A 24967-nucleotide genomic window follows, 5' to 3' on the forward strand; every position below is an offset into this window, starting at 1 on the left:
TCAGCTCAGAGGCATGATGGTGCCACCATTCTGGAGGGAGCTTTCATACACTCCTCATCCCCACCTGGTGCCCAACCACTGCTGCAAAACATGCAGGATTAGAGAGTCGCATGGGTTGGGGAATCATGGAGGCAGTAGGATACTTGAATCGTATCACCCTCGATGTCTCTGTTCCCTTCCAAAATCCCAGAGTGCTGTGACATGCAGTGGAAAGGAACACAAAATAACTGTCAAATGAATACCACAACCATATATTTCCCATCCATTAGCCTTAGCTTCATTTTCATTGTGCTAAATCCAAAAGTGAAAAAGCCACTGAAAGGCAATAGAACTAGCTATGTAGAGGTGTGAAAACAGCCAAAAACAATATTACGCTCCTCATTTGAAAAGTTATGTATTATTTTTGTCAATGCTAGTTACTGAAGATTGTCTCTCAAGATAATTTCAGATGCTTCCACATTATCATTCCTGTCCCTGTTTGCTCTGCAGTCTTATCGATATCTGTGACCATCACATATCATGCATGCTCCATGAATACCTATTGTTTCAATTAGACACTGCTACTTTCCTTCTGTAAACCTTGTAGCTTCACATAGACTGGATTACAAAGGGTGTTGGTTGAATGGGTCGTGGTGTAATGAACATGGAAACATGTCCTAATATAAGTTACAGAACAGCAGTTGAGGCCTACTATGGTCAATAGAAATGAATCCTTTTGAGATCGCGCCCAAGCCTAGGATGTACTGCTGGAAAGTAGCTGCAAGTTTAAACAGCAAACTTAAAATCTGTTTGTTCAACTTTTCGCATAGCAGAAAGGATTCATGTAATTCTAGGGGGCACTGCGGGTCATAGGTTAGTCTGAAAAGATACCAGACGAATATTAAGTAACAGCCTGTGGGGAGTCGACCGCATGGGGTGCATGGGTGGCACCCCCCCCTTAATTTTGGGGACCCACCAGGACTGCCTTAAGAAACCCAGAGAAGCAAAACAAGTATTTCCATTTGATTCCATAATTATGCAAATGTAGTACTTGCATTTGCAAAGAATCTAAAAACATATAGATTGTTTGCAAATGCAAATTTCCCTTACTCCGCACACAGCGAATAAAGCGCCCCTGCCTTCACTCATGTGACGTCACGCCCTTCAAGATGCCTCAGGGACGCTAGAAAAGCCTATGAGGGAGGCATTCTGAAGGGCTCTTTAGCGCTCCGTCTTTCTGTCTGTCTGTCTTAGCCTGCAGGCGATGTCAGAATGCTGACCTCGCCAACTGCCCGATACAGGAATAGGCAGGTGGAGGAGTGATGGGCGCCTCCTGTCCCTCTTGCACTAACATGATGACATTGGAGGAAGAGGGAGAAAAGCCCAAGAGAAGATCACTGCTGAGGCACGCTCAGGTAAGATATGAAAAAAATGCAGTGTATATTTGTATGTCTTTGGTGTGAGAGAGAAATTGTATTTTTAAAGTGTGCCTGCGTGAGTGACAGAGTGTATTTGCATGTTTGAAGTGTTCTGGTGAGTGCTGTTTTTATGATTGAGAGAGAGTCTGAATGGGTGCGTTACTGCTTGTGTGAATGCTGAGAGTGTGTTTATGAACGTGTGTGTCTGTGTGAGTAAGTGTTCTGGGTAGGTGCCGGCTGAATGATTGAAAAAAACAGTAGAGTGCATGAATGGTGTGAATGTGTGTTGAGGGCCTGATTCTAAGCTTTGTGTGAGATAAGAAAAGTAATATTGCACGATGGGAAGACACTTTTCTTATTTTACATGGAGCTTGCAATCAGGCCTTGAATGTGTGTGAATAAGTGTACTGGTGGGTATCATGTGTATGATTGAGAGAGAGGCTGTATGGGTGTATGACTGCTTGTGTGCATGTGTCTATATGAATGTGTGTATATGGTGAGTTAAGTGTTCTGCTGGGCGCCGTGTGACTTAATAATTCACACGGCGCCCAGCAGAACACTTGCTCAGTCAGATGCATATATTCACATGTACATGCAAACACGCAGTCACCCCCTCATATAAACTCTCTCAATCATTCACTGATTGAGAGAGGCTGTATGGCGACATGACTGCTTGTGTGCGTGTATATATGAATGTGTGTATCTGCGTGAATGAAGTGTTCTGGTGAGTGTTGCGAGGATGATTGAGAGAGGCTGTATGGCGGCATGACTGCTTGTGTGCGTGTATATATGAATGTGTGCATCTGCAAGTGTTCTGGTGAGTGTTGCGAGTATGATTGAGAGAGGCTGTATGGCGGCATGACTGCTTGTGTGCGTGTATATATGAATGTGTGCATCTGCGTGAATGAAGTGTTCTGGTGAGTGTTGCGAGGATGATTGAGAGAGGCTGTATGGCGGCATGACTGCTTGTGTGCGTGTATATATGAATGTGTGCATCTGCGTGAATGAAGTGTTCTGGTGAGTGTTGCGAGGATGATTGAGAGAGGCTGTATGGCGGCATGACTGCTTGTATGCGTGTATATATGAATGTGTGCATCTGCGTGAATGAAGTGTTCTGGTGAGTGTTGCGAGGATGATTGAGAGAGGCTGTATGGGTGCAAGACTGCTTGTCTGCATGCGTCTATATGAATGTGTGTATATGCATGAAGGAAGTCTTCTGTTGGGTGCTTTGTGAATGGTTCATTCATATGGCACCCTGCAGGACACTTACTCAAGCCGATACACATACTCTTATGTACATGCACACAGGCAGTCACATACCCATAGAGCTTCTCTTAATCATTCAGTCATTCAGAGAAGCTGTATGGAGGCGTGACTGCTTGTGTGCATGCATACATGAATGTGCGATTCTGCGTGAAGGAAGTGTTCTGGTGAGTGCTGCATGTTTGATTGAGAGAGGTTATATGGGTGCATGACTGGTTGTGTGCATGTGTTTATATGAATGCATGAGTGAAGTGTGCTGGGTTCCATGTGAAGAAATCATTCACACAGCACCCACCAGAACACTTACTCAGGCAGATACCCATATTCATACATGCATATGCACAGAAGCAGTCATGCCCCCATACAGTTTCGCTCAATCATTCGATGCTCGAGAGGGGGCTTGATTGCTCGTGTGCACGTATACATGTGTGTATCTGCATAAGGGAAGTGCTCTGGCGGGTGTCATGTGAATTAATGGGAGAGGCTGTATGGGTGTGTGACTGCTTGAAGAACATGTGCTTGTGTATATCCCACACAGTCCTCTTCTATTCTTTTAGGATGTACTCATGTCCATGCTCCCTGTACTAACGGTCCTACCTCAAAATGGCTTTCGTGAAAGTGGCATTAAATATATTTGATAAAGGAGCACATTTTCTTCTGATCTTGTCCGTTTAATGATCCCTGACAGGACATGGGGAAATAAAAAGCCTTTAAGAATAAATACTGAATGCAGACAACCACCAAAGCCGTGACTGAACACATCACTCATTTCTTTAACTTCTGCCTTAGACAGGGGATTGCTTCCCAAGGCTTAAAAACGACCCTTCCTACTCCCTTTTTAAAGAAATCCTTGCTCGCACCAGCTGTGCTGGGGAATTGTATTGACCTGTAGCTGGTCTTCCCTGGACGGCTAAGATCCCTAGGGAAAGCAGGGATTCAAAAACTGGTGGATTTTGCAGAGAATAATCCGATTTTGGACTCTTTTCAATCTGACTTCCATCCCAGACAAGGTACGGAAACTGCTGTGGTGTGTCTTTGGAATGATCATCTGCACTATTCTGACCTGGCTGGCACACATGTCCTTGCAGGTTATGTTAGACGTGGCTCCCACGTTTAACACACGTTTATCCTTCCATCATACTGTTATGACTCAAAGATATAGATGGGGTCTCCGGCCCTTCTCTGGAATGGCTCCAAAGCTTTATCTCCAGAAGCCCACAGGCAGTAAGGATTAGTCCTTTTACTTCAGTCACCTCTCCTGTTACATGTGGGATAAATCTGGACTCTTCCCTTTTAATATTCATGTCCTGCTTCTGATGACATCTTCAACTGTAGTATTCAGTTTCACTCTTATGCAGATGATATGCAATTATTCCTTAAACGTTCAAGCCCTCAGGAGACCTTTGATCAACTTCAGTCATGCCATGAAGAAATGAAACGGTGGCTGGCTAATAATACTACACAACTAAACCAGAGGCTATGCTTATGGGACCTAAAGAGTTATTAAAGAATCCCTTGAGTCATCCGCTGTCACTGTGAGGAATTGCCATGTGGCAAGGTTGCAAAGCCCTGGATAATTTGATTTCTATTAATACATAAAATGATGTGGGTAATTCCATTTCCAAAAGGGTAATCTGCTAAACATATGTCCCTTCCCGTCAGCTCCATACCAAAAGCATAGTGTACTTGAGCCCTTCTGAATCAGTAGTCTGATCCGCTTTGCCTGTTCTATTCGAGCAGGTTCAAAGGTCACAATATGCCCACTCGACAGCCATAGTGACAGTTAAGTCCCTGCAGCTCAGGGGCAGCATTTAAAATATGCCCCCGCTGTACAAAAACTACAAAACTATGATGATCATACGTAACCCATGCAGGTGGCTGGGTAAACACTAAAATAAAGATATGCCTGAGTATAAGCACCACATCCCAATTAATATGGCACATGTGTCCGCTCCTGTGAGTCAGCTCTGCTGTGAAAGGTGATGTGTATTATGCTGGGTGGAGACTGCCAAAGGGCAGGACCAGAAACTGGAGGCCAAAGATTACTTTGTGAGGGCTAGTAACATCCTCCATCAGAGACAGCAGACAGCTGTCCTGGGCCCGGGCATCAAAGGAATACACCCATTTAAAAGGAGTAGCCTCTCACCAGAGTGCTGCATATCTAAGATCATTGTTCTTAGCAAGAAAGGAAAGGGGCTGGGTTAGAATAGGCAAGAGTGCCCTGGTCAATAGAAGGAGACTTCCACCATCTTGTTTTTCTTTGCCAATCTTTCTCTTTCCTGTCCCCTTCACTTCCTCCGGAGCAAGGAACCTTGAGTGTGATATTAGAAGGACAAAGTCCACACGGTTCAAGAGCAGGGACTGGACCACCAAGGGAGGCTAGCTTTACTCCAATCACTTGGGGCTTTTGCCTTTAAAAGAAGGGAGTCTCCCACCCCTTCTTTAGATTCTCTGTAATCCTCTCAGCTCGTCTCAAGACCGCAAATATGTTCTGGAACAACTCACTGGACTTGCTTTGGGAAAGTTGTACTTTCCAAAGCCCTCGGGCTGATGTGAAAAAGGAGCAATTAAAAACCGAAGGAATACCTGTTCCCCTACCCACTCCCAGTGCACATCAAGATTGACCTTTGCTGTGGACCAGGACATGCCATTCTGCACCAGAATCTCCTAAAAGCTGGGAGAGCAGGCCCTGAATGGACCCATCCTGTCTTCGATGTCCCCCTGAGTGGGCCATACAGCAGTTGGAGAGCAAGACCAGCCAAACTCACAGTTCTACCACAGCGAACCAGTCGCTCCCTGTTCACCGCACCTTGAGTGAGAAGGAAGGTGCTGGTGCTGTCTTTTGTGCCCCCCCGCACCAATTTGAGCTCTTGCTTGCACTTCGGACCAGCTCAATGCTGTCGTATGCACTAGCATCAGACCATAACCTGCTAGGCCTGAATCGACTGCTCGAATACAGCGCCTGTTCCGAATCACTGGTGAGTCATACGCCAGCTCTGACCAGGGGTTGCAACCATAGCTCGATTCAGTTAGCTCTTGAACAGCCACCTCATCGACCTGCACATTGATGCCTCTAAGGCCACCCCTTTAACGACAGCCATCCGCTGACTCAAACTGCTGGAGCATCACTCATCGACCCCCCACAGTGTTTGAAACCATCCTGTCCTGGCCAAACTGCAAAGTGATCCTGGGACCACTCCGACCTGCATCCCGTCTACCACACAGAGTGGCCACATTCGCTCCTACTAGACACCCGCTTGCTGTTTGGGCCTAAATGATCCAACATGCCCGAAATTAGCTTAATCCACTCGCATCATTTTTCGACACCGGCTTTGATTCCGTCAGCCCACCAAGAATTGAATCCAGGTATTGTTAACCCTGAGCTGCCCCCTTAGTCCACTTTGACCCTAGAGGCTGGTTAGGTCACGATCACACCTGTTTTCAACAACATATCCTTTTTGTGGCTAGTAATTTACCTCCCACCCCTGAAGCTACACTCATAGTGCTACCTTCCTCAGTCTGTCACATCTTTGCTGTTTTTCCTTTGGGGAGGGGTTTTGTACAGTATTTTCTATTTGGTGTATTGCAAAAGGTGTGTTTGATGAAAGTATATACATTTGTATAGAACCTTGATTGGACATTCCCTGTATTTTGGACTGTGTTACTGTGTTGTTTGGGCCACGACTGGTTCACCTTTACAACCCTCATATACGCATAGCCTTCCTCACCCCACGTTACCATAAAAGGTGGAGAAGGTATATCTCTTAACTGTCCCTGTTTTACTTCTATGATTGCATTGCGTTTGTAGAAGTGCGAGGGCTGAGCCGGCTATTTTACCCCTATTCATCCCTGTACTCCTGCAAAGCAGAATCCAATTCTTCACAGCCACCGCACAGTTTGGCTTGCCGACAACTTTTTCAAGTAAAGCCAGAAATCTGAGCTATTTGGGACTCTGAGATGAGTCTAACCAAACACATTAATGAAATCGTAAAATCTGAATTTTCTGCCATCGGATCTGAGACGCATTCTTCCCTACCTCCCACATTCTCTCAATGATGCAGTGTTTCGCACTTTGGGACATTCACACTTAGACCATGGCCCCCTGTATGTCCGATAACCTTCTGCTTCACCTTCGCTCCATCAACATCCTTGAAACATTTTGCTTAGAACTGAAAATATATCTATTTTCAAAATGTATACATTTGTACTCAGTTCTACATTTTCATATGCAAACTATAAATCGCCATTCAATCAATCAATCCCAGAGAGGAGGTTATTTGGCCATGTTCTTTCTCCTCACAGGGACTACCACAATCTTGATAACTTTTGGAATGCTTGGGGTTTCACCCTCAGTTAGAAGGATAATCCAGATGTGGGCCATTTGCTTCCTATGCTTACAGATACAGCTGTACCTCACCGATGATTGCCAGAAGGCAGACATATGTGTTTGGGGTGTTGTTGGTACTCTTGTTTAGAGATGATATTGCCTGGAATGTATGTCCTCGGTTGTCCATGCAGTGGGACCAGTCTGACATGCAAATTGCTATTTCTTCTCTGTGAAAGTTGCAGTGAGCTACAACATGGTTGTAGACCCCCCTGAGTGGGAACCATGCTAGAAAACGGGTTATCTTGGTTGTTTGTTCTCAATGGACAAACTGCAACATTTTTGGTAAATACTAATGAATAACAGAACAGTGACATATGGGCTTAAAAAGACGTAGCAACTTGCCTGTGTCAGATGCTGCTGCTTCCTCTGTTTCGGTTTCTGGGGATTTCATGTATGTTTTACTGCTTTCAATAACCAACTTGCATTTTAATTCAAGTTAAGGTTACTTTGTTACATTATATTCTTTATGCTTTAGCCACTAATCTCTGGAATATTACTATTTATTGTAATATAATATCAATTATCTCTTTGTATTCAGTTTAATATTTCATGGAGCATGGAAAGTGAAATTAATTAAATGTATAAACAGGAAATAATATAGAATATATAGGGCTTCATTGCAAGTGTGACAGTTCGGAAACAAGGGTGCCGGTAAGTTTACTGGCACCTTTGTTTCCAGACCACCTCACTACGAGTCTGCCTGACGGGGCTGCAGCGCCCAATAGGGTCAGACCTGCCGCGCGCATCTGCCCCCGGTAAGCAGACTTTTCACAGAAGCACTGGCACTGTTACACCATGGGAATGGGGACTTACGAAATACGGCACCTGACTTCCCTCGCCACCGGCAGTTGTAATGTCCAGGTGGCCCCGGGATGTCAGGCGCCAGATTCAGTGTTGCACGGTTGGCGCCAACCTCGTAATGAGGCCCATAGAGTAAAATGTGTGTGTCCCAGCATTATAACATATTATGAAAGGTAAAGTCAAATATTTGTTCTCAGTTACCAGTGCTCCCTTTTCCTAATGTGCAGACGTAAAATCAGCCTCAAAACATCACTTTCTCAGAAATGATAGGACAGGGTTCAGAAATGAAATGTCGTGTCCTCATTATAGTAAAATATATTCTCAGCAGCTACAGCAATAGATTTTGGGATTTGAATGACAACCAAATGAAAAGCTTTTCTATTTGTCAGGAAATGGGTCAGACACGATCTTAGGTTAAAACGCCGATAAAAAAGAGGCTTACTGATGTTTTTGAAGACAATCCCAGTGCAGCAAGACCCGCAGAAGAAGAAGCATGGAGCCCTGAAGAGCCATGGCCACGAAGATCCACCCCAGGACGTTCAGTTGGAAGGGACTTACGTACGAATCTATCCCAAAGCTGCTGGTCAGGTCGAACTTCACCTGGTTGTAAGAGAGCTCCATTAAGCCTTGCCCAAGGCAGAATTGTGGGAAAATTAGGAAGACCCATCTGAGGATCATGTAGACATGAGTCAGTTTCTGTGGGAGAAAAGAAGATCATCTATGAAGGGGGTTTGGACAAAGGGAATGGGAAATACATTTTGATAAAAGACGTTTAATGAAACATGATGAAATACCTCATATTCTTAATCAAGTTAAAAATTACTCCTTTATAATTCGGTGACTGAGTTACATATTTGGGAAAACTGGATTCATATGTAGCAAAATTGTAACTACACCTAACTGAAGTGTACACAATTCAGATAACTACTAGCTACTAGCTCTGCCATCATACTATGACTATTTGGGATACAATTAAACACAGATTTCTCCTGCAGGCACATTATAAGACCTCAGGAGAGCTAACCACTTCATTTACGATATTCACGAGATATGTGTGTTAGCTCAGCTCTTATTCACTATCTGCAATAACTCCTTGGTGGACACCCATCCAGTGGTTACACATCAGGTCCACTGGATGGGGCCACATAGGTTTACATTCCTATTACAGGCCGACAGATCTGCATGGAGGGCCTCAACACCAAGGGCCCATAGCTTCATATTGATGGGAATACCAAATATATGTAGTTTCAATCCCACTTAATTGAGTGCAATGAATCTAGGGCATAAGGTCGACTAAGCATGCAGGATTCAGGCAGGTAGGCTGACTTTTTAAGTGCATATTTTGCAGGTATCTAGGTATTCACTTTGACAGATTCTTCCCCTAAATAGAACATGTTTCGAAACAGATGATTCAACTAAACCATGTAAACGGTTCAACATCAGGAGAAGAAGAACAAATGATTTTATGATGTAGATATATGCAATGAAATTGGTTACCACTACCAAAATGGAGTCTCCTTTTGGTTGATCTCATGGGTCCAGCCAAATATTGTGTTCGGGATTTGGTGGTCTTGTGTCATTTTACATGATCCAATAGCAACCCAGAATTGGGCTCAAACGCAAACAAGAGGTTGTATGTATGGGAAGACTTCCACAAGCCAATCAGAACTGCAACTCATGAGATTCAGCAGGCCAGTCAAAACCCTTGTTTCTCTGAAGTGATTTCTTGGTATGATTAAAAATGTGAGATCATTTTCTGGTCCTCTGCAGGTTGTGACTGGCTATTAGAGGAAGGAACACAATTGCTCCACAGTAGGAGAGAGTAGGTGACCTTGTGCTGTAGACGCAGAGTAAGTTTTAAAATGTTTTTCCAACATTTCATTACATGTTAATGACATTTATTTCTGTATTGTGATTGTTTTCTGAAATTCACTAAAGTGTGACTCCACATTTAAGAACTAGTTGAAATAAATTGTTTAAAATCCCTTTTCCTTCCCACCTTACATCCCAAAAAGAACAAAGATAAAAAGGAACAATTTGTGAAGATTTGTTGAGAAATCATTTGTCGTTGTTTGTCTTTTGAATCTCTTTCCCTTACTTTTCCACTTCCCCCACCAAATAAATAAAATCTGCTCTGAAACTCTGGAAAAAGTGGTGGATATTGGGTTATATATGGTCGTAAATGCAGAGCCTATTGAGATCTAGGCTCATTTTAAGATAGTTTTCTTGAATCATGCCTGGTGGACAGCTTTTAAGAGGCCACCCAAGTTAAACTGAACAGGGACTCAGAGGTTAGCCAAAACCCAATTAAGGTAGCAATGGACAGCAGTCACAGTATATTCTCAGCAAAGTGTGAGTGGGGTCAGGGGCACACAATAATTCAATGTAAACAGTAAGTAGAAAACATACCCTTTTTTGTATAGGCCTTTTGGACACACTGAAAAATGATTCTAACAAATACTATTCTCGCACAATACTCTGTGGTGAATGTATACATTTTGTATCATAGTTTCGCATTAAAGTGACTTATTCAGCACGCAGGTAAGAAGATTAAATGTGACAAATGATGGAACCAGGTCAAAAGTTCTTTCCCTAACTTAAGCAGTCCAAGCCCTAACAATTATGGGCCTTGTGTCCAAAGGTTACAGAAGCCACAATGTTTCTCCCCCAAAGGTAATCTGTGCAGGTAAGTTGCAATTCACTTGTGTTGGTGATAGTTCTGAAAAGTTATTCAACAATTCTGATTAGAAGTCAGTAAATGTGTTCTCATATTTCAGGTTACTCTACCCAGGTTCGATGACCAAAAGGTGAGTGGAATGGAATGCAGTAGAGAAAGGCACTTATTCTCAATGTTATCCTTTGGAGGATAGGGGGGGACAGATACACTGTGTTTAGTTACCCCCATAACTCTGATTTTCCCAGAATTCATTGTGGATAATCTGGGAGGTCGCTGGGGGCTTGATCTTCTGTTGTTTGTTCCGGCGAGTGATGCCCAGGAGTTGTAGGTTCCAGGATTTTCCCATTTGGGTGCAGCTGCAAGATGCAACCCTTGCCGATAAAGAAATGCAAGAAACACTTATGCAGACCTCCTCTAGGACACTTAATCGCTGGAACTTGCCTTACTCCAACTGGTGGTCTCTACACACAGGCGACGACAAGCGTCCTTCTAGTCACGGTCACAGAAGCTGTGCCAGGGCAGAATCCCTTAATGCTGGGATGCTGAAATTTGCAGAGAATGCAACTGTGGCACGAGTTGGCTACCACTAAAGGTCCAGTATTGAATGCAGAACGGTGGTGCCACTGGTGAGGTTGCCCACAAGAGAGCTGGTCTGTCCACCGGGCAGTTGCCGGACACTTCCAAAGGCTCAGAATGGCAGGATCCTCGAGAAGGATTCAAGACTAGTTGTTCCCACTAGTACAAGCACTGACAAACTGCTCACGGTCCTTTGAGACCAGGTAGTCACACAGGGCTTCACCGGGCTGAACACAGAAAGGGATGTTGAGCCACTCCAGGAGTCGTCTTCGGATAGTCAGCAGGCTGTAAATCCTCGAGGCATTCTTGGCTCTAACAATTATCTGAAAACATGGCTGCAGAGTTCCTCTTCTTATACATATCTGAGCTGTAAGCAAGTGCAAGCCCATCCATGGTAAGGAGCTGCACCATTCATACAGTCAGTAGTGGTCCAATCAGGGATAACTACTGGTTCCACATTTACCTCACACCTATACTTTCTGGCACCAAGGATGTGGAGTGGGACCAGACAGTCCCACCCACTTCCTGGGCCACACACACACAAAGGCATCACTAGCCCGTGAAAGCAGCACCCTTCCTAGTCCCGTGCAAGACCTTATGAAGGATTTCCTGACATGGCAAGGCAGGAAGAATGCCAAACAATAATTTGGCCAAAGAAGAAAGTGAAAATCTCGTGGCATGTCCACGTTAGGGGACTCGCCACATTTAGTAGCCATATGCGGTAAGCGCGAATGTGCATACTAAAAAAAAAATGCAAAATTGTAAAAATGTATCTGCTGCCACCAGCTTGACTTTAGACACATAAAAGAGTAACCAAACCAGGGTTATATAAAACTGTCCCCATTGCGCAGCAAGGTAAGGTGCTGTGTGCAGTGTTAAAAGGACAGGGTTAACAACAGAGCAAAACTATTGGGGGTCCATAGAGACTATGGATGGAAAGTTGCAAAAAGAGAAATCTTTCCTAACAGCTAACACCTCACATGAGGACATAGATGTGAAATCCTTTGTGAATGATTAAGATGGGGAGCACCAAATGATGGCAGGATTAGTAGAATGGTAGGTGCAAAGGGTGGAGGCTCAGAACAGTAGCATGTATCCATTGGTGAAGGCCACACAAGTGATGTTGGAGATTTGGAAAGGAAATCTCTGGATGCAGAACAAGAAAAGAAGGTGAAGGGATAAGAAGCAGAACTTGAGCAGTCAGTGGTGGAAGGGGGGGTGGGGTGCATGAAGGTGAAGACATGAGGAGGAAAAGGAAGAGGAGGGAGGAGGAGGTGGATGTGGGGAAGCAGGTGGAAAACAAGGAGTACGTTTAACAGGAGGAGGGGGAGGCAGGGTAGGAGCAGAAAAACAAGTATGCAGTTGAACGGCAGGAGGAGGATTGAGCAGTAGGCGGAACACAAAGCAGATGGGGGGCAGGTGAAGGAAATGGATGAGGAGTAGGCTGAAGAGAAACAGGGGAATGACCAGCTTTGGCAATCTGAGGAAGGAAGGAGGAGGTGGCTAACCAAGTTGTTGCTGGTGGCTTCACGCCTTAAGGAGGGGACAAGGCAGGACAAAGGTTAAGAATCAAAAGGGTACTGCTGCAACAGGACTCTCCTGGGTGTGGTGGTATTTCCCCCTGCCTGAGGGAAAGGCATATGCAGAGGAGCTTAGAGCTGTGTGGAAGCTCTGCAAGTGGAAAGTGCCCCAGGACAATAAGACTAATCATTATATATTGGACACAACTACAATGTATAAGCACTTTTGCCAGTGGAATGAAGCTATGTTTAATAACCTTATGGACCCATCAACCCTGCCGCTACTGAACCTGCCCTGATGGTGTTAAGGGAGAATCTACCAGCAGGACCGGAAATGCAGGTAATTCAATACCTTGGCACAGGGAATGGCAGTATCAAATGGGGCCCAACCGCAGTCATTGGAACCAGTAGCAGGTGTCAAGCCCGTGTTTGCTCTTTTGGCTCCCTGAGCTTCTGTGGTAGAAAGGAGTTTGTGCCTTTATAATTGATCAGCCAACATGATGGCTTGTTTTGACATGCAGGCACATTTGCCTGTAATGAAAGTAGAGGTCAGATGAGAGTAGATGGAGGACAGCACATCACACCAACATTCCCCACTAAAATGAGCAAAGTGGAGAAGATTGACAGAAACTTTATGAAGAAACACACAGGATGAAGGTGTAATATATATGGAATTTTTGTGTTTTCCATAATTTAGCATGAAATAGACCTAACACCTGGCTGCTGTTATCTCCTTCCACCATCTTTCTCACTCCTTAGGATATAAAACCCTCTTCAATCTGTCTGGCCCTTGCCCATGCTGTGCATCCTCCTCCTTCCACTCCTCTGCCCTACATCCCCCAGCCTACCACCGGAACTCCCTACAAGCTGACATCAAAAACACCAGCAAAATATTCTCATACCAGTGGGCATTCAAAGTACACCTCCTTCATTTGGAAGAGGCCTCCAGAATTCCCAAGCGCATTCTTGGCTCATTTGGCCTCCACTCCCTGACCGGCACTGTATATATTGTGGCATCTCCTTGTAAATACTGCTCTTTTTTGCTGTTTGTCAGTTCTCTATCCCCAGTAGATAAAGTAGTGTCCTCTACCTGCCATCACGCGGCACATAGCCTATTGATCACATTTTGATTGAAAGGCGCCCGCTTGCAAGACTTCCCAAGCCACTGTGTGTAACTCTGTAAGCAGTTGTTCTTAGAATTGGCAATGTCTCCCTAAGATACTTGCATTCATGTTCAGTAAGAAAATCATATTTTGTTTTGCTGAAACTATGGCATAGCAGGGAGTCAATGAGAAAAAGTGTGTGTCTGCATCTCTCGCTTAAAGCACGGAGAACCCGACCAGTTCCGAAGATGTAATCTTCATGGTTGAAAGGTGACTGTTCCCAAAAAAACAGATTGAAGGCCAATGACATTGCGTTATGATATGACGTTAACTTCAGCATCAGAAGTCAATCACTTGAGAAATGTGTTTCACAATCTCATGTCCCACTAAACACACTCTACTTCTCAGTTTGCAATTTGAATCAGACAATACATATCATCTAAGCTGTTGTGTTGGCTATACGGGTCTTGTCATAGTGCTACCCAATGTAGTACTGTGTAATTTGAATGAATGTTAATTGTTCAACATGGGGCATTTTCTGTGATCATATACAATAGCCCTGGTAGCACTAAATACTCACTCACACTGAAGACTGGCAGGGGGCATCTTTAAAATGTTGTAGAAAACTACTTATTTCTCCAATCCATCCACATGATTGTGTGTCAAACAAGGTGGTTTTTATGATGTTCTCCTCCCCAGTACTAATATCTAGTGCTGCTAGATGATGGCATGTTCATTGCACAGTCAGTGATTGTCCTCTCCTGCCCCAAAACATGTACACTTATTTTTGCTGCATCTATGTTGTCTCGTGACACGTCTTTTCAAACAACATTTTATCTCATCCATCACAACAAACAGCACAAATACTGAATATACATGCCCCCCTCCAAATATGTATAACAACTCTTCTTTGGAAGTACTATTTCTACACTAAATTATGGAATAGTCGGTTGCAGCTAATGTATGTAAATTACTGCGTTCAAACAATTCTAAAATGTGTTTTTATAACTACTATTTGGTCTCCTCAAAGATATGTGTAATTAGTATGTTCTCCTGTTCTTCACAAATTGGCATCCCAGTACAACCAATGAATGCTCTTGCCTGCCTGCAACAATTCTAAGAATGCATTTTTTATTGTCGCTTGTCACAAAAAGATGGAACTAAAGTACAGCCACGGTTTGTAATCTCCTGGTCTAAATAATTTGAAGATATTTTCTTGGCAAGTACCATTTTGTCTTCTTACAAACTTGGCAACTAGTATTTACGCTCACCCAGATCAACCACCGAATGTACTTGCATGCTGCCAAATATTTCTAAAGATTTCTCTTCACAACACTTTTTTGTCTTACTCCAAAAAGATGACACACTTAGTTATATCGACTAAATGCACTATCCTACCTCACAGATAATTATACTTTTTCTTCACAAATATTTTTCGTGTGACAAACCTTGTGAAGTAGCATTTTTTGTGTTGTTCTTCAGACTCGTTGTACTGGGTGTGTTGAACTGGATTGAGCAACAGTGAAGGCTTACATTACTTTTGCATCAGATATCGGATTCTCGCTATAAATCAAATTCCTTCATCAAAATAAACACAAATGTATCTTATCACGTTTGCAACTGGTATCTCCTTTACTATTTGTGCTTCGGGGAAGTTGGTAATACACACATTGAAGACAGGGTTTGATCGAAGGCCATTAAAAATGCATCCACTTTCCTCTATTTTGCATGAGATAAAGTATAAATCTAGACAAGCAAAAACAATAACGATATACCTCTGCTAGAAGCAGAGGGTACCAGCCAATGTAGGCAAGCCCTTTGCTTTTTACTGTCTTCACATGATGTACCTGTGTCTTTGGGGACATAGGATTTTATGACAAAAAGACAATACATTAGATTAAAGTTTACTAAATAATTTTCTATACTGACATTACAACAGGCATTTGATCTTATTAAGTTCTGCACACATCCTATATGACCTTTAAGATATTTTATACCGTTTAGAAACAAATAGATTGTAGAATGTGGAACAGCTATTCACAGATGCCTACAACCACTGGCACTTTATCTAGGGACATTAAGTTACACTTTTTGATAAATATGAAGGATGTAGCTTCAGAGGTTCTGTATTGAGCCTCCCAAATGCTGTGTTGTTTCAGTGTTTGTATTATTTTTGCATCATTTATTGTGTATTTTGTATTTCATCTTTATTTGCTTAAGCCTTTGAATGGAGAAGCGGGATTGTATCTCTCGGTAAATGATTTATGCTATGTTAATTTGTGTTTGATTTGTTTTTATTTGATCAACCACTGTGCATTTGCGTTTGTTTTTTGATATTTTGGTCTTTATTTCTATTTACTTTGGCCTCTGATTTGTTGTTTTTTAGAACTGTATTTTGTGTTCTGTATTCATTTTTATACTTTGTGTGCATTCCTTTTATGCCAGGATTGGCCCGCCCCCATGCTCTGCTTCGTGTTATTCATCTGTGTTAAATAAGTGTACCTGTTATTTCTTGCCTCTCGGTTGCTAGAGGAAGCCAGACTCCCCATCACTTGTTTAGTTGATTAGGCTCTTCAATATAAACTACACTTCTCAGTGTGCCCTGCATTAATATTACTATGTTGAATTTCGTTTGCTATTTACTGTGATTGTTTAAGGTTACTGTTTAAGGTTACTGTTGCACAATTGTCTATATAGTTGTTTACAGTTGTAGTAATTCATCTTCACGAAAGTGATATTGAGCACCTGCTAGCACTAGATAAACAGCACTGTGAGGTGATTGAAACTAGGTACTGTGAGAAACCAGAAGTTGTCTCACCCACAAGTCCCCGGGGATCTGTCATGCAGGTGGCCGGGACATGGCCATCGCTTTTTGGATCCAGTTCCTGGGGGTGGACCAGTGCGGGAGGATCACCTGGATGATGGGATTTGAGGGAGTGGGACACCGGATGGCCAAACAGAAGAGGATCACCAGAAGGGAAGTTCCCTTGACCTTTTCGACAAGGAACCGTTACTTTTCAGAGTTCTAAAGATTAGAAAGCATAAGACCAGGAAACCAGGCTGACAAATCCTGTATTGTGTGTCGGAGATACCCAGGACCCTCTCACATCAATAATCAAGGCGGGGAGAATCACCAGCCACTGCAGTGCCATCCTTGGCTCCAAGAAAAAAGCAGCATCAGTGAAATCAGCACAGTCGGTGAGTTGGGGAGACCGATACAAGACCAGTCTGTGATGAAGCCAAGGTTGCAAGCGGCAACACTGTATGATGAGCGCTGTGAAAAACATTGTTAAAACGCGTGTGATAAAAAATGCAAGTAAAGTTGACCTGCTGATGAGTAATTTAACTTTGGAAAAAAGATAAAATACCTTTTACAGAGTTGTCCGGCACCACATGGGTGCTCAATTGAAGGTCTTAGTAAGGTATCCCACTGAGAAGTGACAGAAGTGAAAGTTGAAAAAGTTATATATCTATAAAGAATTGTGAATCAAAATGGTCCTGTGAAAGGTCGAGCAAAAATCCTGCGCACAGTCGAAAATCTTCGATTTTGATAAAGAAAAGAAAGTTTGGAAAGTAGACAAATTGGTCCGAGCCCGACAGAGAGAGACTAATTGAAGGTTTTGTGTTAAGGTGGGTCTGAGCCCGGCAGAGGGGGGCCCAGGGTAAGCAGTGAACCACACGAGAAATTGAATAAGTGAAAATCCTGAGAACATTGTGTTAAAGTTGGTCTGAGCCCGGTGGAGGGGGACCCGAGGTAAAGCGTGTATCACCTAAGAAATTGTGTGCATGTGAAATCATAAGAAGAAAGAAACGTTAATGATTGTTATGTTGCATCAGGCCCTTTGAAATAAGAGACTTTGAATGACAAAGAGACTTTGGCACAGAGGCCTTTATGTGGAGGTTTTGAACTGCATCCTCATGCTAGAGAAGCCAGCGAGTGTGCTAAGCTCGAGTGTGCCGCATTGTCCCATGCTGAAAACGTGGGTAAGGGAAGCCAACGGTGTAAAAATACTGAAATATAATTTCCTGAACACTTTTCTTTTGCATAACCTTGTTTGCCACACTTTTTGTATTTAGAAGTAAGGATTGGCAATAGGTTTATTAGCATAGGCCCTTTAATTTTGACAGACTCGACTAGGACTATTATTAATTGATGGTCATGGCATGCTTCCATCTTTAGATTTAGTATTTGATTAGTGTTTTTCAAACCCAATACAAGTTCAATGAACACCCTTGAACTCTGATCACGTGTCTGTTTTACTGTTTGATATTATGCCTTCCTTACAATACCTAAAAATTCTATACAAGCCCTCTGCTATATAATCTCTTGACTGTACAGTGCCTGTTCCTCAAAATGAAGTGGCAATTGAGACTGCATGTGCAAACTCAAGTTTAGTGGTTCTTGACCATCTACCTATCTCACAGGACTGTCCATCTTTTGTTACATCTCCTGCAGTTTGCTATATGGCAGTTGTCATTCAGGTTGAGTGTTGCATCTCACAAAATATATCTAACAGTGCCACTGACACACTCGTGTGCACTCTTTAGATAATTCTCTCAGCGAGTGCTTTATTAAGCCCAATTCTGCACTTGCTTTGTCTGACACTCCCATCTATGAGCTTGTTTGTTCCAAGGAGAATATTTCCCCCTTTGATATCTCTTGTCCTCCCTCTTCTTCATATGAAGTGTCTGTCCTGATTGGCCAGAAGGTTTGTAGTGCAATTGCCCCCGAATGAATAGATTTGCAAAACACTGACTCTACTTTAACTTGTCATAATAACTTGCCCCGTAGTGTGTCTACTACTGAGGCTATGACCCTAGATGATTGTACCATGAAGTGTAGCATTGTACAAAAGGACTGCATTCTGGAGGCACCTGATCTATTGATGACACAATTCAATGCCAGAGCAAGTGGCAGTAATTCAACATGTGTACTCATAAACACATGGTCACTAGCTAAACATGCTATTGAAATATCTGAGTATATCATAGAAAATGTTGTTGATATAATTGCGATCGCGGAGACATGGCTTTCTGATACCACTGGACCCAATCTGAAACTTGCTGTTCCAGATGGTTACTCTGCTCTCATTAAAAGCAGGTTTGTTGGATGGGAGAGGGGCTGTTATTTTTTTTAAAAAAACATTAAAATACATATTGAAGCCCCTGAAGGTTCAAAACCTCTTCTGATTAAACTGCTAGTTTACCCCTGTGTCACATATAATTTTTATATTCTGTATAGACCTCCAAACAGTATGTCGCTTGAGACCAAGCTGATTTCTACCATCATCCCAATGCTTAGACCTTCCTCGAACATCATGGTACTTGGAGACTTCAATTAGTGCTTTAATGACAGCACAGACCTTGCTGCTGATTCTCTTAATCAGGCACTCATTGACCTTGGTTTTACCCAGTTTATCACAGTCCCCACTAATAGTGAAGGTCACAATCTGAACTGGGTCTGCACACATGCATGACTATTCATGGTCTTGTAATTTCCCCCTGTCCTTAGTCAGATCATTATTTTACTAAATGTGTCTTGTCAACTCCAGAAATTCAGCCCAAATACATCCTACTCACATTCGGTTTACTAGACGTAACCTGCACAAAGTCGCTAAGTATTATTCTCTTTCTCCTCTGCTGAGATCTTCTTCTGAAGGCATTGCTTCACTTTCTTCAGATGAAGACATTGCAGATCATTACCATCAGCAATTGATGAGATCCCCCCTTTAAGAGATCACAAGTTTTGTACTACCACTTATAAACAATCCTGGTTTACACCAGAGTTATATCAATTGTGATTAGAGAAAAACAAATTCCATAAAAACTGGTTTAGATCTCAGTCTGCTAATGATAAGGAAAGTTATTTATCAATAACCAAAAAATATGAGTGGACTAATTACGGCCAAGAAAAAACACGGAGTCACATATTAGATATGCAAATTATGACTCTAAGGAATTATTTAAAATCCTTACAGAATTAGTATGCCCGGATGTGAAACCGCTTGATTCCATCTCGAAGGATGAAGTTTGATGTACCTCTATACAGTAGGTTCTTATGATAAGGTTTGCATCCTTAAGCAGGCCATTTTTCAAAAACAAGCATTTATTCCCCATATCCGCCCAACTGAAGGGAATCTCCTCCCTTTCACTCAACACCTTGTACATTTTCCAAGGTCAAGGAACAAGAGGTTGCCTCCATTATTAATTCTCTTAAACCCACATTCTAGGGATTCTTGTCCAGCAGCTGTTGTAAAGGAGTGTGCCTCTACATTGGTTGCCACTATCACCAAGTTTATCAAAGCCTCCTTTAGTTTAGCCACAATTCCGTCACCTATGAAACAGACTTGGATCACCCCGCTACTGAAAAAAATGTCCCAGGATCCCAACGTGGCTACCAAATTTCAGCCGATAACCGATGTGTCATCTCTATTAAAGAGCATTGATAGGGTTACTTATTTATGGGTTCAGCTTTATCTTGAAAACCACAATTTACTTTGCTCTAAGCAGTTGGGATTCAGGGATGTACATGGCACAGAGACCGCACTGTTACCCCATGCTAAAGATCCTGTACAAGGGTGGGTTGACCTTGCTCATGCTTTTAGACACCTCTGCAGCATTTGACCGGGGCGACTGCATGCAACATATTGATCGATAGGTTGTGTTCTCCAGCTACCTTTTCATCTGAAGCTGCAAGCTGGGTTCCTTCCTTTTTGTCCTAATGCACGTCTAGAGTCTTTAGCGAATCTGCTGCAGCCGCTCCTATTAATCTGGAATGCAGCATGCCTCAAGGATCCCGTTTGTCCCCTACTCTTTACAACTTATTCACTGAACCCCTCTTTGATATCCTGGACAATCTTGGTGTTCTTTATACTAACTACGCCGGCGATACACAGGTATTGCTTAATCTGTAGGGGATTACAAGCAGGATGCTACTAACATTAACAAGATTTATGACACCATCCAAAGTTGGTTTTTAATGGACTTGCACTCAATGAAGCCAAAACTGAGCTTCTTATTGCTGGCACACAATGCAGAGTAGATAGGCTTCCCCCAGACTTCAAGGAGGTTACCATAGCTGGTTTTGCCATTCCGGTGGCAGCTAAAGTTAAGACCTTAGGGGTCTCCATTAATGCCACCCTAAATATCAAAGTTCAATCCAACTACATTGTCTCCACAATGTCGTATTATCTGTAACTGCTCTACTGTATTCGCCCCTTTTTCTCTAAAGAGAATTGTCCTCACCTGGTGCAAGTCATTGTTGGGCCAAAAATTGACTATTGTGGTATTGTTTTACATGGCACCTCCCAGGGCAATTTACTGAAACGGCAGATAGTGCAATTAGGATCGTTCATCAGATTAAGCATAGTGACGATGCCTGTGTGGAGCGTTGTGCTCCCAACTGGCTGCCATTGAGGGAGCACCTTGCTTACCGGATCACTATTAGTGGTCACTATTATTGTCCATAGAGGTCTGTAGGGGAGTGCGCCTCCTACTTGAAAGCCAGACTGACCTCTAAATACAGCTCTCTCTTACTGGGTTCCAATAACAACAATCTACTGATCACCCCGCCTGTTTCCTTGTCTCTCGAATAATCTACCACCAGATCTAAGAGAAATATACTCACTACCACTCTTCAAGAGGGCTCTCAAGACTCACTTCTTCACTTAATCATCCTCCAGATTTGTTTGATCTGCCTGACATTTAATGTAAATCTGATCAGTGGTACTACCTTTAGGTGTTTTTTGGTGGATGCATTCATTATGTACTAATTCTGTTTGTTGTTCGTTGGTGATTGTTTTTTTTTGTTTTTTGTCTGCCTCTTTGCCCATGGGCCTTTGGTGCATTATAAATAAATAAATAAATAAATAAATAAAACCTTCAATGAAGAACACAGTTATTTGAGTCAAGTTCTGCATTGACTTTAACAATATGTGTTTGCATACGCTTTTGGACTTTTGGACTTATTTTACAAAGGCTAGGGTATGGCATTAGACTTTTAATCTATAATGTAAAGCTATTACCAGTTGAAGGTGAATTGCTTCTTACTGAACCCTATAGTTCCAGGGTGAATGATATTCTCACAAGTCACAATGTTCAGGGGAAGAGAGAAGACAACAGAAGGAGAAGTCAGCAGCAGTTCCTTCAATGGATGCCTTGTGGATCAAAAGGACATATAATAGGTGCCATCAAAGATTTGGTGGTGACTGTACTATAGTTAAAGGATCTGGAGGACTTACCCCAGAGAGAGCATCCGCCTGCAGTGCGCTGCCAACACCTATCTGTGTTACTGTTATGTTTGTATTAAGCAGTGTAATAAAGCTGTTGTATAAGTCTACAAAGCTCACCTTGACAGATCGATGAAACCAAATGGGAGGACCAATGCAGCCATGAAAGTTACCCGGAGACAGCCCTGACCTCTCCTACCCAGGATAAAGTAACCCAGGAGAAAGGGCAGGACCGCCAGGGAAACCCTCTAATGGGAAGAAAACCCTGGTTGAGTTCCCCTTCGTCTGGATCTGGAAGTTTCCCCGACGGATGGCAGAAAAGGATTTCACACGGGAGGCTTCTCCTAAGAGCACAGGAGAGGGAAAATTAGGAGAATGTCAGAAGAGAGAAAAAGTAGAACAGTGAAGGGGAAGCAGAAAGTAATCCTCTCACCAACGAAGGAACGAAGTTGGAGGAAGACTGTTCAGAACTGGAGATCGGAAGTATCGTGGAGCAGCGGGAGACTTCTAACAGAAGTCTAGGAGAGACGGGAGACAAACGAGTCTGCCGGATTGGTCTGGATGAACAGTGTGCAGGTGAAGGCTGAAGGGAGAATGAAGCGTCAAAAGCAGAAGCGACACGAAGCACCGTCTGCTTCGATTCCGGATAAAGGATCACGTGAGCAGTTGGCCGTACGTCGAAGAGACATGCAAAAACTGGACCGCTGCAGGTAGTACGGGGAATCTCACGGGCATCCATCTTGGAATTGCTCGAAAGCAGAGTGCCGCACAAATGGGTACGTGCCCACAAAGACCATTTGCAGCGATGTGTAACAATCTGCCCTGTCCAATCTCCTGAGTCCAGGAGAGAAAAGGCAAAGAAAAACCTGAAACTCAAAGCCTCAACAGAAAACTGCCACACAAAAGAAAGCTATAAATTGGGAACACAAATGTTCTACTCATAGTTCAATGAAGACAAGCACATGGCTTCAGAGAGAAGAAAACAGAGAGAATAAGCAGAGAGCAAGCACGCGAAAGAGCTAGTGCAAAAAACATCAGGTGAGGAGACAAGTGTGCAGATGCAACCATGGATCAGAAGAGGTCAGAGTGGCAGGGTGGACTAGAAAGCTGAGGGGGGGATTCCTCCAGAGAGAAAGACATGAAGGCAGGAAGTGAGAGAGAGAAATATAGACAGAGGTCCAACGAGGAGTGTGCATCTGAGAGAAAGAAGAACAACTTCACATAATTCAAAAGACAAATGAATGGAACCAGAGAGCAATCCACAGAATGTTGCCAAGCAACTTATTTAAGATAACCGGGGTCTTTGTAGTTTACCATCTAATACCATAGTAGGTAAGTCCTTTGTTAATGTTTCCACCCATTGTCTAATCTCTGAGTCATCTAGAGACTACTAGGATCTCTTACCTTTGTTACTGTCAAACCTCCGCCAGATTCCCCACAACTTTCACAGCACTTTTCCCATCATGTTCCTCCGCTACTTACCTCTTGGCCCCTGAATCCGATAGCATCCCCTCATCTAAAATCCCTCTCCCCTAGTTTGGGTTTCTTCTGGCATTTTTGGTGAAAGCTGAAGATCAAGCAGAGGGCCAGAACACATTCTGCTGGCTCTTAAGAACGTTCCTCCAACCCTTACCGTTGCAGTCCGCCAAGTACTTTAGCTGACCTATACATATCTGAGAGTCTAATATAATTTGTATTTTATTTTCTGGGGAATTTTCAATGATGACCAGTGGGGGATGTCTTTCTACAGACAACAGTGCGCAAACAGTTTTTAAAAATGAGACATGGAACACTGGGTGTAAACAACAATGTACTAGTAGTTTCAACTGTACTGCTACTGGATTGATTATCAGCAGTAGTCTGACTCTCCTATGAATCGTGGTGCAAGTCTGGGAAAAAATCCTAGGATATATAAATATATAGTTGGCAGCTAAGCCTGCAAACACAGTTCACATGTTGGTGTCCCTGCAAGTTTTCTATCTGCAAACCTTATAAAGTCTGCTTTGGCTTTTGTGCTGTATATAATCACTTTTCTTCATGTATCTTGTAATATCACTTCCTGTGAGTTAGCTAGGAGTACAATAGAGGAAGGGACCTCTGTGGCAAACAGTCTATGGTGAAATCCCAATGAAGTAAAGAATGGTAGATAGTGGTATCATGTATGAGGATATTATATGTGTTTTCTGCTAATGCTAATCACAAGACCCAATCATCATTTAACTGTGTAATAAAGAACCATAAGAACTGTTCCGTGGACTGAATAAGCTACTCAGTCCGTCCATCTGATTGTGGGTGGGTGGGTGATGTATTACGTGTGATATTTAAGATCATTCAGAACACTGTCGAGACTCCTGATATGAATTGTAATCCCTATCAAATATATTAATATCTGGTAACCCATGCAGCCATATTTTCTCCTTTATGAACACAACAGCCAAGATCACTGCTTTATATCATTTTCTCAAATCAAATGAAGTGTGGTAGTTTAGTCAACATGTTCACTACCGCTAACACCACTGTGAATCCTTCTGTTTCAGGTAATTTCACCACAAAATCAAAGGCAACCTGTTGCCAAGTTTTGGTGGATGTCGGTACTGGACACAACAATCCTAGTGGGCACAATACCTCTGGCACATATCATGACTGCATATAATTGTATGCTTGTTTCTTCCTCAAGGGCCACCAAAAATATCATGCCAATAGATCTTTGATGTGCAATATTCAGGGATGTCCTGCTAATGGTATACCAAAATGCCATTTTAAGACCAGCTCTGGATAGAGGACTTTGGTGGGTAAAAATAAGAATGGTTTCCTAAACAAATTCTCCTCTTCAAACTTATGCTTCTCTGGTATTTCCCTATCCATAGTTCCATGTCAATTGACCATAAGCCCTCTTTTAGAATGGTATCAAAATGTCTAGTCTGCCTGAGTATACCTGCTGCGATATTCCACACTGACAAAATTAAAAATAAAATGATCTGTATAACCGTGTCCTCTTCTCCTTCTATTCTGGGT

At 42.8% G+C, this 24967-nt stretch overlaps 1 protein-coding gene across 1 annotated transcript in view; it reads right to left on the reverse strand.

The window, feature by feature from the left end:
• ABCA13 (ATP binding cassette subfamily A member 13) overlaps positions 1–24967 on the reverse strand; it is a 2251223-nt gene that overhangs the window by 750995 nt on the left and 1475261 nt on the right. Inside the window, exon 39 of the mRNA XM_069613428.1 lies at positions 8291–8544. Within this exon, the coding sequence (XP_069469529.1) occupies positions 8291–8544 (254 nt within the window). The remainder of the gene's footprint in view (positions 1–8290; positions 8545–24967) is intronic.

The sequence above is a fragment of the Ambystoma mexicanum genome, chromosome 5p, assembly GCF_040938575.1.
Source record: "Ambystoma mexicanum isolate Mex_15411 chromosome 5p, UKY_AmexF1_1, whole genome shotgun sequence".
In the NCBI taxonomy this organism is placed as follows: Eukaryota; Metazoa; Chordata; class Amphibia; order Caudata; family Ambystomatidae; genus Ambystoma; species Ambystoma mexicanum.